Source organism: Syngnathus scovelli, chromosome 2, assembly GCF_024217435.2.
Source record: "Syngnathus scovelli strain Florida chromosome 2, RoL_Ssco_1.2, whole genome shotgun sequence".
In the NCBI taxonomy this organism is placed as follows: Eukaryota; Metazoa; Chordata; class Actinopteri; order Syngnathiformes; family Syngnathidae; genus Syngnathus; species Syngnathus scovelli.
Window position 1 is genome coordinate 2,483,960 of NC_090848.1, and position 21,792 is coordinate 2,505,751.

General features: G+C 43.1%; 3 protein-coding genes across 7 annotated transcripts in view; 2 read left to right on the top strand and 1 right to left on the bottom strand.

The window, feature by feature from the left end:
* LOC125989182 (rho GTPase-activating protein 4) overlaps positions 1-8,607 on the top strand; it is a 28,533-nt gene extending 19,926 nt beyond the window's left edge. Inside the window, exons 2-24 of one of the 4 annotated variants that reach the window (XM_068648684.1) lie at positions 184-829; positions 2,652-2,741; positions 2,810-2,981; positions 3,097-3,259; positions 3,326-3,388; positions 3,460-3,585; positions 4,162-4,290; positions 4,413-4,634; positions 4,702-4,803; positions 4,963-5,130; positions 5,218-5,302; positions 5,375-5,402; positions 5,493-5,592; positions 5,752-5,812; positions 5,886-5,963; positions 6,061-6,189; positions 6,318-6,423; positions 6,497-6,751; positions 7,015-7,064; positions 7,189-7,417; positions 7,527-7,569; positions 7,682-7,805; positions 8,266-8,607. In XM_068648684.1, the coding sequence (XP_068504785.1) occupies positions 2,675-2,741; positions 2,810-2,981; positions 3,097-3,259; positions 3,326-3,388; positions 3,460-3,585; positions 4,162-4,290; positions 4,413-4,634; positions 4,702-4,803; positions 4,963-5,130; positions 5,218-5,302; positions 5,375-5,402; positions 5,493-5,592; positions 5,752-5,812; positions 5,886-5,963; positions 6,061-6,189; positions 6,318-6,423; positions 6,497-6,751; positions 7,015-7,064; positions 7,189-7,417; positions 7,527-7,569; positions 7,682-7,801 (2,496 nt within the window). In that variant the 5' untranslated portion in view covers positions 184-829; positions 2,652-2,674 and the 3' untranslated portion in view covers positions 7,802-7,805; positions 8,266-8,607. Of the gene's footprint in view, positions 1-110; positions 830-851; positions 1,023-2,651; positions 2,742-2,809; positions 2,982-3,096; positions 3,260-3,325; positions 3,389-3,459; positions 3,586-4,161; positions 4,291-4,412; positions 4,635-4,701; positions 4,804-4,962; positions 5,131-5,217; positions 5,303-5,374; positions 5,403-5,492; positions 5,593-5,751; positions 5,813-5,885; positions 5,964-6,060; positions 6,190-6,317; positions 6,424-6,496; positions 6,752-7,014; positions 7,065-7,188; positions 7,418-7,526; positions 7,570-7,681 lie in introns of those variants that run through there. The other 3 variants (XM_049755263.2, XM_068648683.1, XM_049755266.2) reach the window with 3 other exon arrangements.
* Positions 8,608-12,579: 3,972 nt separating this feature from the next.
* zgc:158263 (ceramide kinase family protein) lies at positions 12,580-17,246 on the top strand. Its single transcript, XM_049755271.2, has 13 exons — positions 12,580-12,757; positions 13,681-13,776; positions 13,872-14,009; positions 14,075-14,203; positions 14,292-14,355; positions 14,413-14,558; positions 14,648-14,722; positions 15,366-15,518; positions 15,586-15,691; positions 15,780-15,883; positions 16,012-16,208; positions 16,631-16,941; positions 17,058-17,246. Exons 1-13 carry the CDS (start codon positions 12,652-12,654, stop codon positions 17,137-17,139), a joined length of 1,707 nt encoding a protein of 568 aa, XP_049611228.1. The 5' UTR covers positions 12,580-12,651; the 3' UTR covers positions 17,140-17,246.
* A 356-nt stretch (positions 17,247-17,602) lies between these two features.
* LOC125989186 (glucose-6-phosphate 1-dehydrogenase) lies at positions 17,603-21,701 on the bottom strand. Of its 2 annotated transcripts, none has more exons than XM_049755273.2 (12): positions 20,964-21,701; positions 20,601-20,638; positions 20,426-20,534; positions 20,101-20,318; positions 19,812-19,970; positions 19,587-19,712; positions 19,408-19,501; positions 19,085-19,271; positions 18,503-18,738; positions 18,195-18,271; positions 18,020-18,112; positions 17,603-17,755 (listed from the first exon to the last, which is right to left on the bottom strand). In XM_049755273.2, exons 1-12 carry the CDS (start codon positions 21,096-21,098, stop codon positions 17,668-17,670), a joined length of 1,560 nt encoding a protein of 519 aa, XP_049611230.1. In that variant the 5' UTR covers positions 21,099-21,701; the 3' UTR covers positions 17,603-17,667. The 2 variants fall into 2 exon arrangements, with proteins under 2 accessions (XP_049611230.1, XP_049611229.1); XM_049755272.2 differs by having other exon boundaries at positions 19,812-19,973.
* Between the last annotated feature and the right edge of the window lie 91 nt (positions 21,702-21,792).

Below are 21,792 nucleotides of genomic sequence, written 5' to 3' on the forward strand. Positions count from 1 at the left end.
ATAATTGGTTCCAAAAACCACCCGCGATAAGTGAAATCCGCAAAGTACGGTCATCAACAAAGAGTACTGGGCAGGCTAACGAGTTAGCGGAAAGATGCTAATTCGTGAGCGTGCTAACATGCCAAAACGGACTTCTAAAGGAATGTAAACGAACATTTGGAGCAATACTACATTGTCCTAAAGGTTAGACACATGTTTCCTCAATTTAGAAGTTTTATTTTGACTTTTAAATGTTTTTTTAATTTGGAAAAAAAATCCGCGATGTAGTGAAGCCGCGATAAACGAAACGCGAAGTAGCGAGGGATCACTGTATACTCACTCACCACAGTGTGGCGCATCCCTAGATTAAATGACTCATTCATTTTGGGCGAACCGTTTACCTCGGGAGATTAAATAATGAATTCCCATGTTTCCATTTTTCAAAATGAAATGCCACGAGTTCCAAAGTTGGCCCTGTACCTGCTGTCGAAAACCAACAGCAGTTACTTTCAATGATGACCACTAACCAGTATGTGTTTGTGTTTGCAAGTCAAATTTATACAGGGAACCAGTTGACCCCCAACGTTCTCTGCTGACACTCCCCATGTGCACATGTGCAAATGTGACGAAAGGGAAAGCAGAGAGTGAGTCACACTCACGGTGAGCGCGCACGGGCGCGTGCGTGAGCGAAAGAACGAGCAAGGAAGGGATGAGTTGCACACCCCACCCACATCTATGCGTGTGAGGGGGAGGTGAGAATTAAGTGGCGTAACTCGGCTGCCTTGTGCCTGCCTGCCTGCCTGCCGCACTCTCAAAACACAAGCGACAAGTCAAGCCTGCTCCTCATCAGGTAGGACGCAGACACACGCCCTCTGAGAAATACGTGCCCTCTTTACAAGTGCTCCAAGTCCGACTTTCGGCTCTTGGTTTTGCCATTTTGCCGCCTTTTCCTGGTTTACTACCAACAGTGAGTCAGTGGGATTGACTGTCGTCACATGGTAGTTTATGGGCTGAAGGCGTCTTCAAAAGTTGAACGCGACAAGGTTCAAGTTGCTCTTATTACTTTTAAGTCTTAAGATTTTGGAATGGCAGTGTGGTAAATGAAAGGTTTCAGAACTCCTAGTTAAAAAAAAAAAAAAAAAAAATCCGTAGCCATTGCCCCCAACCAGGGAGGGCAACACTGAAGGGGTTACTGACATACGGCTTACATGACCTTATATCAATGACGGTGCGATTGGGGAATCTACTCTTACAAAGTTGACATGTTTCTTCTAAGTTGGCTTTGTTTACAGAAATAATTTGATTAAAGATACCATTATTTATACAGTATCTAAGCGTTTGTTTGGGGTGGCAGCTACCACCATGAATTTATTTGTTTTGGGTTGTAATGGAAGAGGGGAAAAGCATATAAGAAATGAGACTCAACCCAACGTGGTGCATGACAGGCAGTTTGGGTTCATATTTGTGTTGCGGTTGAGTTTGTGTGTTGCTGCACGCATTTGTGGTTTGAACTGAAGTTTCCGATCTAAGAGCCATAACACATTTCAGCAGAAGAGAATGTTGAAGAGTCATATGTGCTTTTTCTAAATGGGGAAGTGTGTGTGAATGTGTGTTGGTCATGCAAGAAAACAGCACTCTTCCTCTTTTTCATACAATTACTCAAGTAAATCTTCCTTCAAATTCGAGTAACTGAGATCTCTGCACGGCCAATGATGGCGAGGATGTTGCCGGTCATGGTTTTTGATTTTTAGTATTATATTTACTGTGTCACATCATGTGGTCTAGTTCAGGGGCTGTATAGCTGTATAGGTTTCATTGACTCACTCAGAAGAATGACGTGATACAATTTGATCATCACAAAATTTTTATTAGATGTGTATGTAAACCTGCACACACATCAACTCTAAACAGGTTGATAATTCCTGGCACAAATCAAGCTGAGACAATATTTATTTTTAAAGCATCAAGTCAGTCTTTAATTAAAAAATCTATAATATTTAGATTTTACTTATAATAAAATTAAAATAATTAAAAATATATGTATATATTTATACATATAAAACAATAAATTTATTAAAAAAGGTGACAAAATAAATATGTTCAAATAATATAATTTTTTTTAAAATTTAATGAACTGCAAATAAATTTGTAATTTAGTGCAAATGAAAGTGCAAATAATCTGCAAAGTCATTTCAGAACTGCCTCAGCAGGCATGCAAACCAGAAGTAGCAGGCAAAACTAACTCCTCCGTTATGGTGAACGCTTTCATGCTTTGTGTCACAAGGCGTGAGAGCTTATTTCTATGGAGACAAATCGGAAAACAATCATCAGTGAATCATCAGACTGATGATTTCGTCTCAAATTTCCCACAACCCGATGTAGTCAGTTTGAAATGTCCATACAAAGGTTCTGCCGTCTAGTGGAAGAGCGTTGCAATTGTTCTACCTGTCACTATACGTCACTGGCACAGACAGATTAACAAAGGACACATTATTTGTATTAAATATTCATTTTGGGATGAGTTAAGGCAAATGAAATTATGAATTATTGCATCAAAAATAAAAATGTCTTTTAGTATTTCATTTATTTATTTTATCTCCTGTACTTTTGAGCTGACCAATCCGTGCATTTTACAAATCACCCGATTTTTCAATGCTGTCTTTGTTCCACAGAAGTCCACCTGGTTTGGGCAATCATGGCTTCCCATGTGAAGCTCAGGAAGGACAAGACTGGCGTGGTGGACTATGACACACAAATTAAGGGTAAAACACATTACGATTGCAAATCGGGGTTGTCTGTAGTCTTTGATTCCCTCTTGTGCCTTTGTCAGAGGTTCGCTGTCAGCTGGTTGACCAACTGAAAGCCATGGACGTGCAGCTGGAGCAGAAGAGCCAGCTTCTGCACGATTTTGCCGACTACCTGCGGCGACGGAGCGAGATCGAGAGCGAGTACTCGCGATCCTTAGACAAACTGGCCGAAAGGTTCACCAACCGGAGCAAAAGGTAGAACAATTTCAAACCTTCAATGTTTTGGTACTGTGAGAGGGAAGAACTCACTAGGGAGAACAAGCAAACTCCACACGGGACGGAACCTCAAAACCCGTGTTTCTGGTAACAGGAAAGAGGCGAGCAGTCATTCCGTGGCCCAGATGTGGTTGGCCTTGCTGTCACACACGAGGCAGGAGAGTAAAGACCATATCCAGCTGAGTGACAACTGCTCCTCTTTCCTCATCCAGCCTCTCAACTATTGCTTCGAGTACACACAGAGGCTGGCCAAGAAGGTACTCAAATGTGTGTGTGTGTAAATATCCACGTGAGCAGGGTACGAATAATTGCTCGGTTTCCAGAGTAAAGAGATCTGCACTCAGCTTCAGGACGGCCTGCTCAAGGTGACCACGGAGCTGCAGACTGTACGTGAGAAACTCAAAAGCATTTTTGTTTTTCTTGAGCGTGAGTAGTGACACGTGTGTCTCTGGTCCAGGCATGGCGGACGTACTCCCAGTACCACGCCGACTACCTGTGTGCAGACGGGAAGTTGAAGGAGGCAGAGAAACAGGAAGAGAAGCAGAAGCAGAACGCAAAGAAACTGGAGAGGCTCATCGAGAAGGTGAAGTGCTGTCGTCTTCCTCACTTTCTTTACAAAAGAGATTTTCACAAAATGGCAGGCGAGCAGATGTGACACACTCGAATTGATCGTGTCGCTGATTTTATGACTTGGGACTTGCTCGGCAAAAAGTGACGCGAACTCAGTGACTTCACAAGTCATGTGGTTTACATTTAAAAAATATATATATATTTTTAAATCTCTTAAAAATCCAGTACATAAAAGAATGTTCATGCCCTTAAGTTGTTTAATATTTGCCGCTATAAATGTACATTTTCTGTGTTCATTAATTTTTTTAGAGCTGGAAAATATTTTTTTTTGTTGTGTTATGATCAGTGGAATTTTTATCACTCCAATAATTTATACTGCGAATGAACAAGATTGTTTGACTTGACTCATGACTTGCTTGAAATTTGGTAAATTGGCTGTTGGGCTCTAAAGCACCCTACAAAACCCTCATGTGGAGTTTTTACAATCTGAAGGTCCAGCGCTAAAACTTTAAATTTATTACAGAAAGCAAGGAACAATGGAAGAACACACGTGAAAGTGATTTCTTTTTCCCCCCCCATGTTCTCACAGAGGCAAGGAAAAGCCCAAGACATCTACTTGAAGTGCAGCAAGGCCAGAAATGATTACCTGCTCAACTTGGATGCTGCTAACGTTTCCATGAAGAAGTACTACCTCCAGGACATCTCCACTCTCATTGACGTCAGTCCGCACTTGTCCGTCAACCAACGACGAGCGCTTTTAGACCTTGCCGTGTTCTTCAAATGACTAGATTAGCACGTGATGGCTGTTTGACATGCCGCGGCCTTCCCCCCTCCATGCAGTGCGCCGATACGGGCTACCACTTGTCTCTGGGCCGAGTGATGCAAGGTTATCTGTCCAGTCGGCGCCAGGTCCAGCAGAACTTGGACTCCAGCCTGCAGCATCTCCACAGTACGATGTCCGGGCTGGACCAGGGGCGGGACCGAGACAATCTCCTGCAGGACCACCACGTGACTTTTTGTTTGCCCTTTCGCTTCCCCTACCAGCCCCACGATGGCGACCAGGTGGGTGGTCCCGTGCTTTGGTTTGCTTCTCTCGCACATCGCTCATTCCCTCCTCATTTGCTCGTAGCAATCTGAGATTAGCGCCGAGAACGAGATGAGGTCTGAGCTGGAGACCAGATTCAAACAGATCCAGACCAGGCTGACAGCCGTCACGGAAGAATCAAAGGAGGTAAAGCGTCGCCGTCCGTCCTCTTCCTTCCTTTCACGCTCATTGGTACTCTCTCCAAACATCCAACATGGCCGATCTCACTGGTGTCCTGTAAGGACTTTCGCTTCAAGGCGAGACTTCCAACATATCCAAACTGTGGCTTTCACCCGACCGCCGCAGGCAAACAAGAGCATGTTAGCAGCCCAGTCGTCTTTGTTGGAAACGATGGCCGACTTGGACTTGGAGCCCAACAGCAACCAAGAGGAGAGCACAGACAGCCTGTTAGTCCGGCCCAGTGTGGCACGCCGCAGAACAAACCAGCAAGACATAGAAAACCTCTACCTCACTGTGAGTTTTTTTTTTTTAAGCCATAGACTCACAGTCTTCCTTTTTGTGAACAGATGATTGACAAGAGCTGCTTTTTTTGTCTTCCAGAGAGTCAAAGAGTATCTGGTGAGCAGCTCTTTGGAGTCCAAGCTGCAAGCCAAACATGACCTGCTTAAAATGGCGGTGGAAAAAGGTGGCGCAAATGTAACTTCTGTAACAATGACCTGTTCGAGTACTTAAATGTTTATTTCTCACCATACCCTAGGCCAAACGTCAAGTAAACATCTACCAAGGTAAGTCAACCTCACTTTATTGCGGCTGATCCGGTTTTAGGCCCACGGCGAACAACCTAAGCAAATGATTTGCTTTCTTTCTCCGTACAGACACAACGGGAAGTCTCCACGTGTTCGAAAAAATCCCTCCAGTGGTCATTTGGTGCACAACCACAAACTTTTCAGCGGTGACATGCTGTCTTTCTTGGAGGTAATGAAATTTGGCACTTCCTTAAATCAGTACACGTGTTGTCTTACAGAAGTGCTTATTTTTGTCAATATAAAAAAATATATATATACTGGAATGTCAAATTAAAAATACGCTGCATGTTCTTGTGCATTGTTTTATATTCCTTCCTATGTTTTGCAGGCGTCAGGTCAACAGATTCCAGTTGTGGTGGAAAGTTGCATTCGCTACATTAATCTCAAAGGTGAGCCCCGTCCATTGTCTCTCGGCAGAGTCAGAGGCGTGTGCACGATTTGAATTGTGATTCCGTTCACCAGGCCTCCACCACGAAGGCATATTTCGGGTGCCGGGCTCTCAAGTGGAAGTCAACAATTTGAGGGATGCATTTGAGCGAGGTAAGGAGGGAGCTGCTAGAAATTGTTGTGAAAAAGAAAAGTGGGGAAAAAAATGGTCAAAATACTTTTACTTAGATCCAGCGTTGTTGTTTTGTAGGAGAAGACCCTCTGACCGAGCACACGTCTGACCTGGATTCAGTTGCCGGAGTGCTCAAGCTGTATTTCAGAGAGTTGAAGAATCCCCTTTTCCCCGTAGACAGCCTCGGTCGGCTGTTGGAGTACACCTGTGAGTTTCGTCATCCTCGGCGTCCCCTTGTTCTATTTGGAGTCTTCGTTTGAGACCTAAAACTGATCTTCTCTTGGACGCCTTCATAAATTGCCTTGTTAAGTTTCACAGTCCCTTTTGTCCATCAGACATCCAAAACGACGGCGAGAGAGCCGATCAGCTGAAAAGCGTCATCTCGTCCTTCGCCGAGCCGCTCATCATTGTCATGAGATACCTGTTTGCGTTTCTTCACCAGTGAGTGCAAAACCCCGCCCACCCGTCCACCTTAAATGAGAAGCTTCACGCTAATGTCGCCATTCGTCCCCAGCGTGTCGCAATACAGCGACGAGAACATGATGCAGCCTTACAACCTGGCGGTGTGCTTCGGTCCAAGCCTGGTCAGAGGGGCTCGGGAACAGAACCAGGATCAGCAGCTGGACCAGCACGACGCCGTCACCTTGCAGCCACAGATCAACGCTTTGGTCAAGAACTTTATCGTCCAGCACGAGAGCATCTTTCCCGGGCCGAGCGAGGTGCGAGGCCTTGTGTACGAAAAGTGCATGACGCTGGAACAAGATGATGGGTGAGACAGTTAGCCCCCCCAAAACACATTATTTATTGCTGGGTTTTTTTTTTGGGAGGAGGGGCTGGGTTGATTTTCTGAATTTATTTTCCCCAATGCAGATTTTTGCTGACGTATTTTTTGACTCGGCTGTTTTAATTGGACGCTTTGCAACAGAGGAAACCATGTTTGCACAGATACAAGAGGAAGCAAACGCGCAAAAGCCTGTTGAGATTTTTTTTTTTTGCTTTCTAATGCAGTTTTTTTCTTCCCCCCTCTCACAGTGAGCTAAATGTGGAGGAAGGAGACGGCGAGCCAGAGTACTGCAAACTTGGTGAGCTCAATTGCTTGTTTTTCTTTCTGAGAAATGCTAAGAAACCTTGACTAGCAAGGACAGATTGTCGCATGCATTCGGGATTGTGAAACACAAAAGTAACACGCTATGTGATGTGCTACAGAAGTGGAAGCGGGACACCCGGTCAATCGCAGTCACTCGGCGAAAGGAGCCCTGCAGAAAAACAGCGAGGATTCCAAGAGCGGCCAGGCGGACCACCGCAGGTCCGCGTCGGGACCAGCCGGGGCTGGGGTCAATGTGGCTACATGCGGGTCAAAGGTCATCATCCAGATTCCAACCGGGCCCCAGAACTGGCCAAGGAGGACTCACTCTCCTGGTTTTACGCGCAGAGAGTGAGTATCAAGCTAACAATGGATTCACGCTGGATTCATCCCAATTTACATTAATGACAGTGAAAACGATTTGAATCCAAACATCACCCGCCATCTTTTCCTTCTTCAGACAGGTGACCACCACCCCTGCGGATGACGTCAAAGTAGATAAGGTTTGTGCTCCTTCTCTTTTGCCTTCTTAAATATTTTCAGTTCACAATGTCCTTGTGCCAAGGGGGAGGAGAGTTTGAAGTCACACCAGATTGTCTCGTCCTCTGTTAACAGGAGGTGTGCCGCCAAATGGACTCAGTCTTCAAAGAACTCGTGTCCAAGCACGTGCTGCAAGAGTCTCCCACTTCCTCGTCGTCCTCCCTTGCAGGCGTCCCAAAGGAAAAGAGGGCATGAGGGGTAGGGGAGTGTTGGGGCGTTGGAATAGCTGCACACAATCAGACAAAATGAAATTGCAAAATATTCAAGCTGTGAAAATGACTTGTAAAAAAAAAAAATGTATATATACATGTATACAATATATTTACACGTTGTCAATGCGAAAGAGCATTCACACGTTATTCTGCAATCTTCCCGTGACAACTATTTTCCATATTCCTCCAATACCAAATTTCACTTTCATAAAAAAAAAAAAAAGATCACCCAAGTTTTTAGGGTTACTTTTCTTGCATCCCTTCCATGTTTCCTGACCAGTACAAACGATTCCAAGTCTCACATTCTCCATTTCAACAAGTGAATTCATTCCACAGCATTTTAGTTCATCAGTATCCACACACACACGCACACAAATGAGAGGCTGCCCATCAAAACCCCAAAATTTGGTTCCAAGTGCCAAGTTTATTTTATCTTTCAGGGTATTTGTTTATTTGCCGTTCCACTGCAGTCCACTGACACTTGCAACCGGATGGACGAATTCCTCAGGGCTAAATGCTGCCATCTAGTGGACATATGTGATAACTGCTCATTTGCAGCCCCATTTTTGTGCATTCCAAAGCATACTTGAATATGTACAGTAAAAAATGGAATAAAGTAAAAAGATGAAACTATTATAACCAAAATGTCGTGTCATTCGAGGGCATTATACGGATATGGATGGACTGAATTAGGATTTTGTTATCAAGACTACTGTACAATGTGTTGAATTTATTTTTCGTGCTTTCCTGAAATGGGTTGTTCAAGGAAAATAAATTAGTACATTCATACACGTGTTTCTGTTTTCAAAATGACATGTTCCTTGCCTTGAGGCCAAATGTTTCCCCACCTCTTTTCTTTACATATTCAAATTCTGCGTCGTCATTAGCCAATGGGTATTCTTACAGCCTTCTAAATAAACAAGAACAAGCAGCGCCGAAGTGATGTGCATTCCAGTTCTTTTAAGTGAACAGAATCTTTAGAATCAGTTCACTCAAAAGATTCGTTCAAACAAATCGTTCAACGAATCTAGTGTTGGCTCGTGAGTGAACGATGGGTTTGAAAGAACGAATCTTTTCAGTGAACGAGAGTGACCGAATCACTTCCTAAAGTGATTCGTTCTTTTTTCAGTCCATATGACTTCAACCAGTAGGTGTCAGTAATGCCCATTGAAGCTGGTGCCACCTCGCTGTAAAACAAAACGAGTGAGTGATTCGCATTTCCAGTTCTTCGCGAGAACGGAGCAGTGAGGGTTATGCGCGTTTTCTCCAAGCTAACGGCTAACTTTATTGCATGAAGGGATGCGCCGTTATGAAACAACGGGGAGATTATGCTTCTCTTTGGGTAATCTTGATTTTATAACACTTATTGTAGTTTTTAAATAACGTGTATGCATATATACGCCTAAATATTGTTTCCAATATATCTACTGCAATTTTACATTGGATTGCTGGTTTTTAATTTACTTTTAATTTTATTATTATTATTTTTAAATAAACATTTATGTTAAAACATGTCTGGTTTTATTCCTTGTTTTTATTTTTTTGGGCATGAAAACAAAAATCTGACATTTGGTTAACTGCTTTATATTGTTGGATTTTGTCCACAATTTCTTCAATATGACAATATGTGTAGGTACACCTCATGGACACTAAAAATAAGGTACACTACACGAGGTAAAAAAAATAAAAAATAAATAAAGGGTTAATTGCACAATAAAAGCACATTCAAATATGTGCTCGCATCGGGATCGAACCAAGGTCTTACCAAGCAAGAGGCCGTGTCACTCACCAGTGGACTCTTTAGACCTGGAAGATAATACTCGTCTGCACCGTTTTGTACTACTGATGTGCATTCCAGTTAACTGAATCTTTAGGCTCACTCACCCTAACCTCCTGATTGGCTGTTTGATCTGTGATGTCACTTGGACACTCCATTAGGTACACCGCCATTTTCAAGTGTACCTAATAACAGGCCACTTTATTAGGGAAATATCATGGTCAAAGTTCACAGGTGTCAAGCTCTCGTCCTCAGGGCCGCATTCCAACATGTTTTCCAAGATAATAAAGTGGCCTGTTATTAGGTACACTTGAAAATGGCAGTGTACCTAATGGAGTGTCCATGTGATTCCCTCGTTAAGCGCAGGTGCGTGAAAACTTTTAGCTCCTTTTGAACGTGAAAGAAGCTAAAAGTTTTCACGCACCTGCGTTTAACGAGGGTCACTTGGAAAACATGTTGGAACGCGGCCCCGAGGACTAGAGCTTGACACCTGTGACCTTTGACCATATTTACCCAATAAACTGGCCTGTTATTAGGTACACTTGAAAATGGCGGTGTACCTAATGGAGTGTCCATGTGATTCCCTCGTTAAGTGCAGGTGCGTGAAAAGTTTTAGCTCCTTTTGAACGTGAAAGAAGCTAAAAGTTTTCACGCACCTGCGTTTAACGAGGGTCACTTGGAAAACATGTTGGAACGCGGCCCCGAGGACTAGAGCTTGACACCTGTGACCTTTGACCATATTTACCTAATAAAGTGGCCTGTTATTAGGTACACTTGAAAATGGCGGTGTACCTAATGGTGTGTCCATGTGATTCCCTCGTTAAGTGCAGGTGCGTGAAAAGTTTTAGCTCCTTTTGACCGTGAAAGAAGCTAAAAGTTTTCACGCACCTGCGCTTAACGAGGGTCACTTGGAAAACATGTTGGAACGCGGCCCCGAGGACTAGAGCGTGACATCTGTGAACTTTGACCATATTTACCTAATAAAGTGGCCTGTTATTAGGTACACTTAAAAATGGCGGTGTACCTAATGGAGTGTCCATGTGATTCCCTCATTAAGTGCAGGTGCGTGAAAACTTTTAGCTCCTTTTGACCGTGAAAGAAGCTAAAAGTTTTCACGCACCTGCGCTTAACGAGGGTCACTTGGAAAACATGTTGGAACGCGGCCCCGAGGACTAGAGCTTGACACCTGTGACCTTTGACCATATTTACCTCATAAAGTGGCCTGTTATTAGGTACGCTTGAAAATGGCGGTGTACCTAATGGAGTGTCCATGTGATTCCCTCGTTAAGCGCAGGTGCGTGAAAACTTTTAGCTCCTTTTGAACGTGAAAGAAGCTAAAACTTTTCACGCACCTGCGCTTAACGAGGGTCACTTGGAAAACATGTTGGAACGCGGCCCCGAGGACTAGAGCTCGACACTTGTGACCGTTGACCATGATAGTTCCCTAATAAAGTGGCCTGTTATTAGGAACACTTGAAAATGGAGGTGTACCTAATGGAGTGTCCGTGTGATTCCCTCGTTAAGCGCAGGTGCGTGAAAAGTTTTAGCTCCTGTAGAACGTGAAAGTGACCAAAAACTTTTCACGCAGGTGCGCTTAACGAGGGAATCACATGGACACTCCATTAGGTACACCGCCATTTTCAAGTGTACCTAATAACAGGCCACTTTATTATCTTGGAAAACATGTTGGAATGCGGCCCTGAGGACGAGAGCTTGACACCTGTGAACTTTGACCATGATATTTCCCTAATAAAGTGGCCTGTTATTAGGTACACTTGAAAATGTCGGTGTACCTAATGGAGTGTCCAAGTGACGTCACAGATCAAACAGCCAATCAGGAGGTTAGGGTGAGTGAACCGATTCTAAAGATTCAGCTCACTTGAGAACTGGAATGCACATCAGTAGTACAAAACGGTGCAGACGACTAATGTCTTTCAGGTCCAAATAGTCCACTGGTGAGTGACACGGGCTCTTTCTTGGTAAGACCTTGGTTCGCTCCCCGTTGCGAGCACATGATTAAATGTGCTCTTATTGTGCAATTAACCCTCTATTTATTTATTTAAAAAATGTTTTACCTCGTGTAGTGTACCTATTTTTAGTGTCCATGAGGTGTACCTTACACATATTGTCATATTGAAGAAATTGTGGACAATATAAAGCAGTTAACCAAATGTCAGATTTTTGTTTTCATGCCCAAAAAAATAAAAACAAGGAATAAAACACCAGACATGTTTTAACATAAATGTTTATTTAAAAATAATAAAATTAAAAGTAAATTTCAAACCAGCAATCCAATGTGAAATTGCAGTAGATATATTGGAAACAATATTTAGGCGTATATATGCATACACGTTATTTAAAAACTACTATAACTGTCATAAAATGAAGATTACCCAAAGAGAAGCATAATCTCCCCGTTGTTTCATAACAGCGCATCCCTTCCTGCAATAAAGTTAGCCGTTAGCTTGGAGAAAACGCGCATAAAAGAAGTGGTGTTTCAGTGAGTGGTTCTTGCTTTCCTTGGCAAATCGTAAATCGGCATTCTGGCTTACATAGTTCACGCCAGGAGACGCAACACGTTCACTGACTGATCCGTTGATGCACGGGAAGGAAGGCAGTTGACCCATTGACTCGTTCGCGAACGGGAAAGTCAGCATTCGTTCCCTCACTGCTCCGTTCTCGCGATGAACTGGAAATGCGAATTACTCACTCACTGATTGTTTCGTTGGTGAACGGGAAATGCAATTCACGACTCGTTCGTAAACAGGAAGTGACGTAATTTTCTTATTCGTTTTGTTTTACGGCGAGGTGGCACCAGCTTCAATGGGCATTACTGACACCTACTGGTTGAAGTCATATGAACTGAAAAAAGAACGAATCACTTTAGGAAGTGATTCGGTCACTCTCGTTCACTGAAAAGATTCGTTCTCTTAAACCGATCGTTCACTCACGAGTCAACACTACAGCACCGCGCCCACTCATTGGTCCAGCATGTGCACATTGCGGCTCTTGCTCGCAACTTGTCAGTGAAGAAGGTGGCAAAGCTGCAAGTGTGGATGGAGTCGAGCTTGTGGCTCGCCAACAGGCGCTACCGAGCCTCCCTCACCGGCTGGACTTTCAAGTGGACCCGAGTTGATCACAAGAACCGTCATCACAAAACAAGTACGTTGCACTTTCACTTATCCCTCGCATTCACAGACAAACACAAAACTCTCCAGTTCGTTTTCGAAAGTCGTCTATAACAAACGAGCTCATTAAAAAAAAAAAAAAAAAAAAATCTTGTTCTCACTTTTGTTTGTAGAAAACCGCGGGAAGATAAGTTTTGGAAGTGAATGATTTGGAAATTTTTTATTTATAGTAAAAAAAAAAAATATCAAGCATTATACACTTAATGCTTTTGCCACAACTAGTCAAAATAAACCGGGAATCAAAACCCCTGTGCATTTGCTTCCATTCACTTTTTTTTTTTTGCATTTGGCAGTTGTTAACCACGACATGTGGCGGAAATCTCGTATTATTTGTAATTAGAGAGTGGTTTAAGGTTGTCAACACTTGAAGGAAAAGCGGCAAAACACGCACAACCGGTTGAACAGCATCAACGAGCCCAAGTGTGACAGATGATCTACTGTAACTGAGGTGTCAGGTGGAGATTGCAATGGGAGTACCCAACTTGCTCTCAACACCGTCCAAATAGCGCGTGCTTCCTGAAACTTTTATGTAAGGAAAAGAAAAAAATGTAAGGGAAAGCCTACTAGAGCAACCTGAGTGTTGTCTGGCGCCAGGAGTTTGAAAGTGATTGGTTAATTTAAATGATTTATTTTTGGTGCAAAGCAAACTTTCTCAAATGTGTTATTTAGTCATAATCCGTTTTTTTACTACAATTAAAAAGGGGTGTGTGGACTTTTCATAAGTATTCCTTTATAGATCCTAAAAAATTTTTTTTAAAAATTGTGACCACAGAATCACTTTTGATTATTTTTGGTAAGCAAAAGTGTAATCAATCAAACGCACATTGTGGCCGCACGCCTTGAATGGAAAACAGCGGATTGTTGACTTTCTCGTGTTTCCTTACGCTTGGTTTTCAGTTTCGGTGTCGGTAGCGGATGTCGTCGGCGTGGAGGAGGGGCGAGTTAGCGTCCTGCCCCGCAAGTCCGCAGAGGACTCCGACAAAGACTTTACTGGTGGGTTCTCTCTATTTTTCCATCGATTTGAAATCACATACCTTCTACCATGATTAAGCAATTCTCCTGGTTAATTTCGTTTCCCTTCTCATCAGTGTTCTACGTGAAACGTGTGAGCAGCGGGAGCTCCCGGGGGTTGCTATGGCGACTGGGCCACACCCAGTTTACCTGTCCGAGTCGGGTCCTGAGAGACCAGTGGACCAATCATCTGAGAGGGGCTCTCAAAACTCATTGTAAGCAGTCGCCTCAAACCAATACGGTGTGCGTACTTGAAAATAAAATCTCCATCCTCTTTCAGGTCCTTTGCGTCCAAGCAGATTATTGGTTTTTATCAATCCATTTGGAGGGAAGAAGAAAGGAAAGCAAATCTTCGACTCTCTGGTTGCTCCTCTCTTTGAGCTGGCTGGAATCAGCTCTCAAGTTATCGGTAGGAGATCACACCTAATCGTTTCCAATTTTTACCATGGTCCTCATATAATTCATATTCTAATGCCATTCTTTATTTTTCCATTTAGTAACAGAGCGAGCCAATCAGGCTCGAGACCACCTCCTCAAAAAAGATCTCACAGGCTTCGACGGGTAAGTGCATATGTGTGTGTGTGTGACTTGCCTTTATTTACATTGTGCGTGCCACAGCGTGGTGTGCGTCGGTGGCGACGGCATGTTCAGCGAGGTGCTCCACGGCGTGATTGGTCGCACGCAACAGGAGGCGGGCCTGTGCGAGAACGAGCCATCCGCTGTGTTACAAGTGTGTCCGCTCCATATCGGCATCATCCCGGCAGGTCGGCGCCTAACAAAAAAACGACACCGGTTGTGTTAGTATAGAGTCTTCATTGGTTTTTTGTTTTGTTTCTTTTTTCCTTCTCATTAGGCTCCACGGACTGTGTGTGCTACGCCACCGTGGGGGTCATCGATCCCGTCACTTCAGCTTTGCACATCATCATCGGTAAAGAGAATAATTAAATTAAATTAAATATTGTCACTTCAGCTTTGCACATCGTCATTGGTAAAGAGAATAATTAAATTAAATATTCTCACTTCAGTTTTGCACATTATCATTGGTAAGCAGAATCATTAAATTAAATTAAATTAAATTATTACTTTAGCTTTGCACATCATCATTGGATAATTAAATGAAATTAAATGAATGAATAAAAACATAAAGAAAGAAAGAAAGAGATAGATAGATAGATAGATAGATAGATAGATAGATAGATAGATAGATAGATAGATAGATAGATAGATAGATAGATAGATAGATAGATAGATAGATAGATAGATGAATGAATCCAAGTTATCAATTTTGGTAAACAGAATCATTAAATTAAATTAAATTAAATTATTACTTCAGCTTTGCACATCATCATTGGATAATTAAATGAAATTAAATGAATGAATAAAAACATAAATAGATAGATAGATAGATAGATAGATAGATAGATAGATAGATAGATAGATAGATAGATAGATAGATAGATAGATAGATAGATAGATAGATAGATAGATAGATAGATGAATGAATCCAAGTTATCAATTTTGGTACGAAAGGGCTAAAGAGTGACACCGAGTTGGTTTTGTTGTGTTCCCAGGCGACTCTCAGCCTTTGGACGTGTGTTCAGTGCATCATTCCAACACTCTGGTGCGCTACTCCGTGTCTCTCCTGGGTTACGGCTTCTACGGCGACGTGCTGGCCCAGAGCGAAAAAAAACGCTGGATGGGACCGCTCCGATACGATTACGCCGGTAAGAGCACGAACAAAAAAAGTACGTGAAGGCTTTGGAATGACATCATCGTGTGTCGTCGGCGCAGGTGCTATGGTGTACCTGAGCAACAGAAGCTACAAGGGCGTGGTTCACTTCCTGCCGGCGGACCCCATGCTTTCCAGCCCGAGGGACAAGACACACTGCCTTTCAGGGTCACCAATTAGGAATTGAAAATGTTTCCCGATATTTTAACGTTTGTGCCTACTCACATGTCTGTCGTTTTGCGTGTTTGGTGTGTAGGTGCGATGTGTGTTCCAGGAGCAGGGATAGGTTTTTCCCCCAATCTGCAGATTCAAGCTCACTCTGCAGCTCCTACCTTAGCCAGAGCAGCAGTGACTCAGAGGGTAACACACTTTCTCATGCACACAAACGCACTTGACAACAGCATTGAATCGTAAATGTCTATAGGAAGATTTCCGTCTGAATTCTGAATATTTTTATGAATATTTTTGTATGTGTACCTCCGCTTCAGGTGACTGGGTGAGGGTGGAGGGCCGCTTCCGCTGCGTGTCTCTGACTTGCATGTCGTGCTCGTGTCCCAAAAGCCCTCTGGGCCTCTCGCCCTCGGCTCACCTGGCCGACGGAACGGGCGACCTCATCCTGGTTTGGGACTCGCACCCGCTGGGCTTCCTCAAGTACCTCTACAGGCACACCAGCTCACAGGACCAGGTAATACTAGCAAGTAGTCCTCATATCCATTCATTGAAAATTATTTTTCATTTGTTTTTGTAGTTTTTGAAAGGGTGCTTATTTGAATTATTTTGTAGGCTTACAGTAATACTTGAAATATTATTTTTTAAATAGTAATTGTCAATATTTTACAGAGGTTGCCGAAAATAATTTTTTTAAAATTTCTTTTTCTATTTTTTTTCAAATTTTTTAAATTTTTTCATCATTATGTGTTATGTGTGAATTCCCCACAGGGAGGAAAATACGCAAACTTGTTTTGAATAACGTCATCCGCTTTTCCTATAAGTGAAAGGGAAAGAAACCGGTTTGACTTTTGTGAAAAGCATAACATTCAAATTAAATTCTACATATTTAACAGTAAATATGATTGCTGATTTTCTTATTTACCTCATTGTGCTTAGTTTGATCTCCCGTTTGTGGAGGTCCACCGAGTGAAGGCAATTCGCTTCTCTGTATCTTCTGGCGAAGAAGAGGACGCGTACAAGAAGGTGGGAGAACCCAGTCCAGATGAAGAAGAAGAGGAGGAAGAGAAGAGAGAATACAAGGAGGACCTAAGCAGGAACGGATCTCAGCAGCACCTGACCACCAAACCCGCGCAACCCCCCAAAGCGACGTGCGGCGTCCTCTGCGGAGTGTGCTGCAGCAGCGCTCCCACGACGTCCGTGTGGAACTGCGACGGGGAGATTCTGCCCTTTACCGACATCCTCTGCAGGTGACGTCTTCGTCAAGTTTGTGACGAGCTCTTGAGGCAAAATTCCAATAAGGCAATAGTGCACTTGTTCGGTCTGCTGTCAGGATTGATTCAGCATGTTCTTGTCGGTCCATCAGGATTCACGGGCAGCTTGTGCGACTTTACGCAAGGGGCATTGAAGATGCAGCGACCATGCATCCAGAAAATGAGCTCCTGTGAAGAACTATGGCGGCAAAAGAAGAAAGGAAGTCTTTCGAGAAGCGGTTCGCCAAATACTATTTTTATCCACCACAGTGAATTCAATAAACTATTTATTTTTATATATACCCATTGTGTTTATCCTCATTTGAGAGGCAGGGGGACCTGAAAGCTATTTGGCAAGTTTATTCTATATTATAGCGCCCTCTGCTGTTGAGTAGGGTTTCAAATTAGGGGTAGTGCTTAAAACAAGGATTTTTTTGATTGTGTGAAGAAAAGAACTATGAACTTTTTATTTTTGGAACGATGAACTTAGTTCATAAAATTTGAACTGAGCAAGTTAATTTTTAAAATGTATGAACTGAACTTTGAACGAGGTCGTGCAGGAAATGAATTTTTCTGACACTCATTGGAACTGAGATGCTTCCTGTGGAGTGAGGTGAATGTGTGAAGTATGCAGAACAAAATGGACAACAATAAGACATAGAAGTGACATTTTCATTTACCTTTATAGTTTTTAAAAGTGTCAATAGTGGCGCATGATGCGCATCACAAGTGAGGTTGCACCCACTTGTATTTCCCTTCGTAGCGGAATCCAGCCGTCCTCACCAGCTCGTCTGCTTCGCTTGGGCCGCGACTGAGCAAAAAAAAAAACAAAAAAAATCATAGTGGGATGATTATTTGCGGAACATCACAAATAATCCAAAAGTGTTCCAATAGTAAAACAGTTTTCCCATAGGAAATAATGGAAATGAACAGAAAGAATCACAGTCAATTAAAAAGAAAGTAGAAAATTGGTTAGTAGAGATTCCGGCTGCACTTTACAGCACATGAAAATTCAGAAGTGAAATTATTTTTGAGGAAAATCATATTTGGAAAACAAGAAAACAAAACGACTCACCTCCCGTATTTGTAAGGTAAGGGACGTGTCTTCTTCTCTTCAATTTGGTGGAGGAGCGGGGTAAAAATTCGCCAGGCTTCCCGTAACTCATCGCTAAGGAAAAAAAAAAAAGTGGAGGAAAAGAAAGTGAGCGCACAACATTTCAGGAACAGACTGTGATGCATGTGATGGAAACCTTCGGACGAAATGCATCTGATTTCCGCAGATCACGTCCAGGAGGAGCCTCTCGTACGCGTCCGGAAGCTTCACGTTCTGCCGGGACCAGACGGGAGATGTTTCTTTGGACGTGCTTGGCTCTGATTTTTTTGTTCGTGAATTCATGCTAACATAGGGATTTAAGAATGTGGGCGGGGCATAAGGAGAAGGTGATGTCAACTCCACACAGGAAGTTCACAGCTCAGATTGGAACCTCAAAGCTGTGAGGCAAACGTGCTAACCGCTTGTCCACCGTGCTGCCATCAAAAAAAAAAAAATGGAGGTTACCTTGTATCTGCTCCTATAGGTGAGGTCCAGCTCGGTCTCCTCTGGGGTAAAGTGCCCCCCGGGCCTCTTGGTGGTCATCTTCAGGTAGATGGCTTCGTCAGGCTGCACGCGTACCACCAGCTCGTTCCGCTGACATTCATTTGCGAAAATATCGCCCGGCACGTCGGTGAACTGCAGCCGCAGCTCCGCCTTGCGCTCGTTCAGAGCTTTACCGCAGCGCAGGATGAAGGGCACACCTGAGAGGGAGCAGAAGAGAAACATCTCAAATATTGACAAACGCAATATTATTGCATTATTAACTTGAGATTTTTCATTAAAGTCATTTTTAAGGCTTAGAGTTCAAATTCAGTAATTAAAACTAATTACTGGATTTTTCAGACTATTTGTTGCTCTGGAATATTTGTTGCTCTGGAGTATTAGTCGCGGCAGTCAAAAACTGCTAATGCAAAAAAAAAAAAAAAAAAAGGGGGGGTTTAATGTAATTTATAAAAAATAAATGAGTGATGGTGGGTCACCATCCATGCAACAAACGTAAAAGAAAAATTTAGAAGTGGTGAAAGCAATGGTGTGTCTCCTCTTTACCGTCCCATCTTTCGTTGTTCACGTAAAGCACGGCGGTGGCAAAGGTGGGCGTGCGGGAGCCTTCGGGGACGCTGGGGTCGTCAAGGTAACCCAACTTGGCAAGATCATCGCCCTCGGGGTCCCCCACATACTGGCCGAGCACCACCTGGGACGCATCCACGGGAGTGATGCACTTTAACACCTTCACCTTGAGAAGAACACGTTCATGAGTGTGAAGAAAGAACTTTTTTTTTTTTTTTTTTTGCTTAGCATGATTTTGTTAAAATTAATTTCTCTGTCGCGATTTTGCTTTGGATTTGATATTGCGCCGTCCCCACTGTTACCTTCTCATTCCTGACGTCATCTGGCCCGGTGGAGGTGGGCTTCTCCATGGCGGCCAAGCAGAGCATCTGGAGGAGATGATTTTGCATCACGTCTCTACGTTCATATAAAAAAAAAAAATTGATAAAAACAAAACACAATAGTCAAATTCATAACCTTCTCTCCAGCACGGCTCGCTCACCGAATGATGCCAAAGTTATCAAAGTATCCTCCTCGTCCATACGTCCCGAAAGGTTCTTTGAAGGTTAGCACCACGCACGACACGCTGTTCCTGTTCCAAATCGGTCCAAAAATGCGATTGCCAAACCTGCAAGAAATAAAAGTGAACACATCGATGTTAACCTCTGCTAGCCTTTCTCCTTGCCATGTTCAGACATGGCAAAAGACAAGTGGCCTTCATGCTCACCTGAGGACCATGAGGTTCTGGACCATCTCTTTGCCCAGGTAGTGGTCAATGCGGTAGATCTGCTCCTCTGCAAAGAGCGAGGCCATGTGTGCCGACAGGTCCTGGGAACTCTGAAGGTCCCGTCCGAAAGGCTTCTCAACGATCAGTCGGTTCCAACCTCTGCTGGGAACATGAATGTTGGTGATGAGGTGGATCATTGATTTTGGCCATTCATTCTAATTTGTCAGCGTGTCCTCGCTGACGTGCCAGGAACCAGAAACACATCGATCATGTGTGTGTGTATACTGACTTGGTGCTCATGCAATGGGCGCTGATGTTTGTGCAGACATGGTGGTAGACGGTGGGTGGCAGCGCCAAGTAGAAGAGACGGTTAGCCTCAGCTCCGCGGGGCAGAGAGGACACATGAGCGTCGAGCTTGCGAAAGGAACCGGCGTCGTCATAGCGACCGCTCAGGTACGAGTTCCTGCTGAAGAAGGTGGAGAGCCGCTCACCCTCGCCATCAGTCACCTGAAGACAGGAACGTCCGGAATGACTGTTTGCTTCATTCGGAGGCTTCTTATCATACTGGTGGCATGCTAGGGCAAGTTTTAGAAATAAAAAATAACAAAGGCTACCTTCATGTAAGGCAGGCACGCTATCTTGATGTCCTCCACTGTTAAGTTAGATCTTGCGAAACCCACAAAGTACGTGTCTTCTGGAAGCAGGCCATCACGGAACAACCACCTAAGAGAACACACTTGAGTCCAACAAATCAAACTTAAATTTTTTTTTTTCTTTTATCAGACTCACCATAAGGTTGAGTAGATCTTCTTCTTAGCAAGATCTCCCTATGGAATCAAATAGATTGGTTATGACAGTAAATTTGATTCAAAATGATAATAGTTGTTGAGTAGGTATGAATGAGAGGTCCAAAGGGCAGCGGAGTGAGAAAAAGTGAGAGCGAGGGGGAGGGGGGGAGCAGACTTGCAGACTTTGACCACATTCCATTTGCAAGTAAATACACGCGCATTCATACGAACACGCCACTTTTTCCAACTTTGTAGGCGATCTAAAGTCCTCTTTTTGCATTGTTGGGTGAAGGGTTTGCACTTCTGTGAATAAGTAATATTCTTGAAATAAGATTAAATCGGTTAAGAAAAAAAATGCACTGACCGAAGCGCCCAGGATGATAAAGATGTTGGAATGATCGGATTGAAGGTGTCCATGGAGTTCTTTCCGGAGCTGGCTGAAAACCTCCGAGCGGCTTAACGGCTCTGAGTTCTTCCTTTCCTTCGTTTTCACGTCCATCAGCTCTCAGCCTCTGTGGAGACATGACACATACACAGGCACGCAAAGGAGCAGAGTGAAAAGTCATCGTCGCCTTGCACAAAGAAAAAAGAAAAAAGCGCTTATGCCGCCATCTACTGGCGAAAAGGGGGACTACAAGCCTCCAAATTATGTGATGGAAGCAATTACGATTAAATAAGATTCACTTTTAATTCACTGTAATTCTGATGACAAATAATATCATTATTTCACTGATTATTACGTAATATTGTGGTAGACCTCAGATCCAGGCCTCACCCAGCAAGCCACAATATTCCAATTATGGCCAAATAATTTAATAATTTCCTCAATTATTATCTTCACCGTTCCCATATAAACAATTATTCAACCAATTTTACAATGTGATCTTTAAGGATAACATAATATGATAGGATTCATTTTAGGTTCACGCCAGTTGTAAAATTTATGATAGTTAAAAAAATCATTTCATTTATTCCCCTCAAAAACTTTTTCTTAACATAGTTTGTGCTTTTTTAAAAAAAAATGTTTGAGGATCTGGGGCCAAGTAAAAAAAATTAACTATCATGTCCATGTGGCAAAATGAAAATGTTTCCTTACAGACGGCGCCGTGTAAAACATACATTTGACATTCCATGTATTGAAATAAATTAATGCTTGGCGACATACGTTTGACATTCCATGTATTGAAATAAAG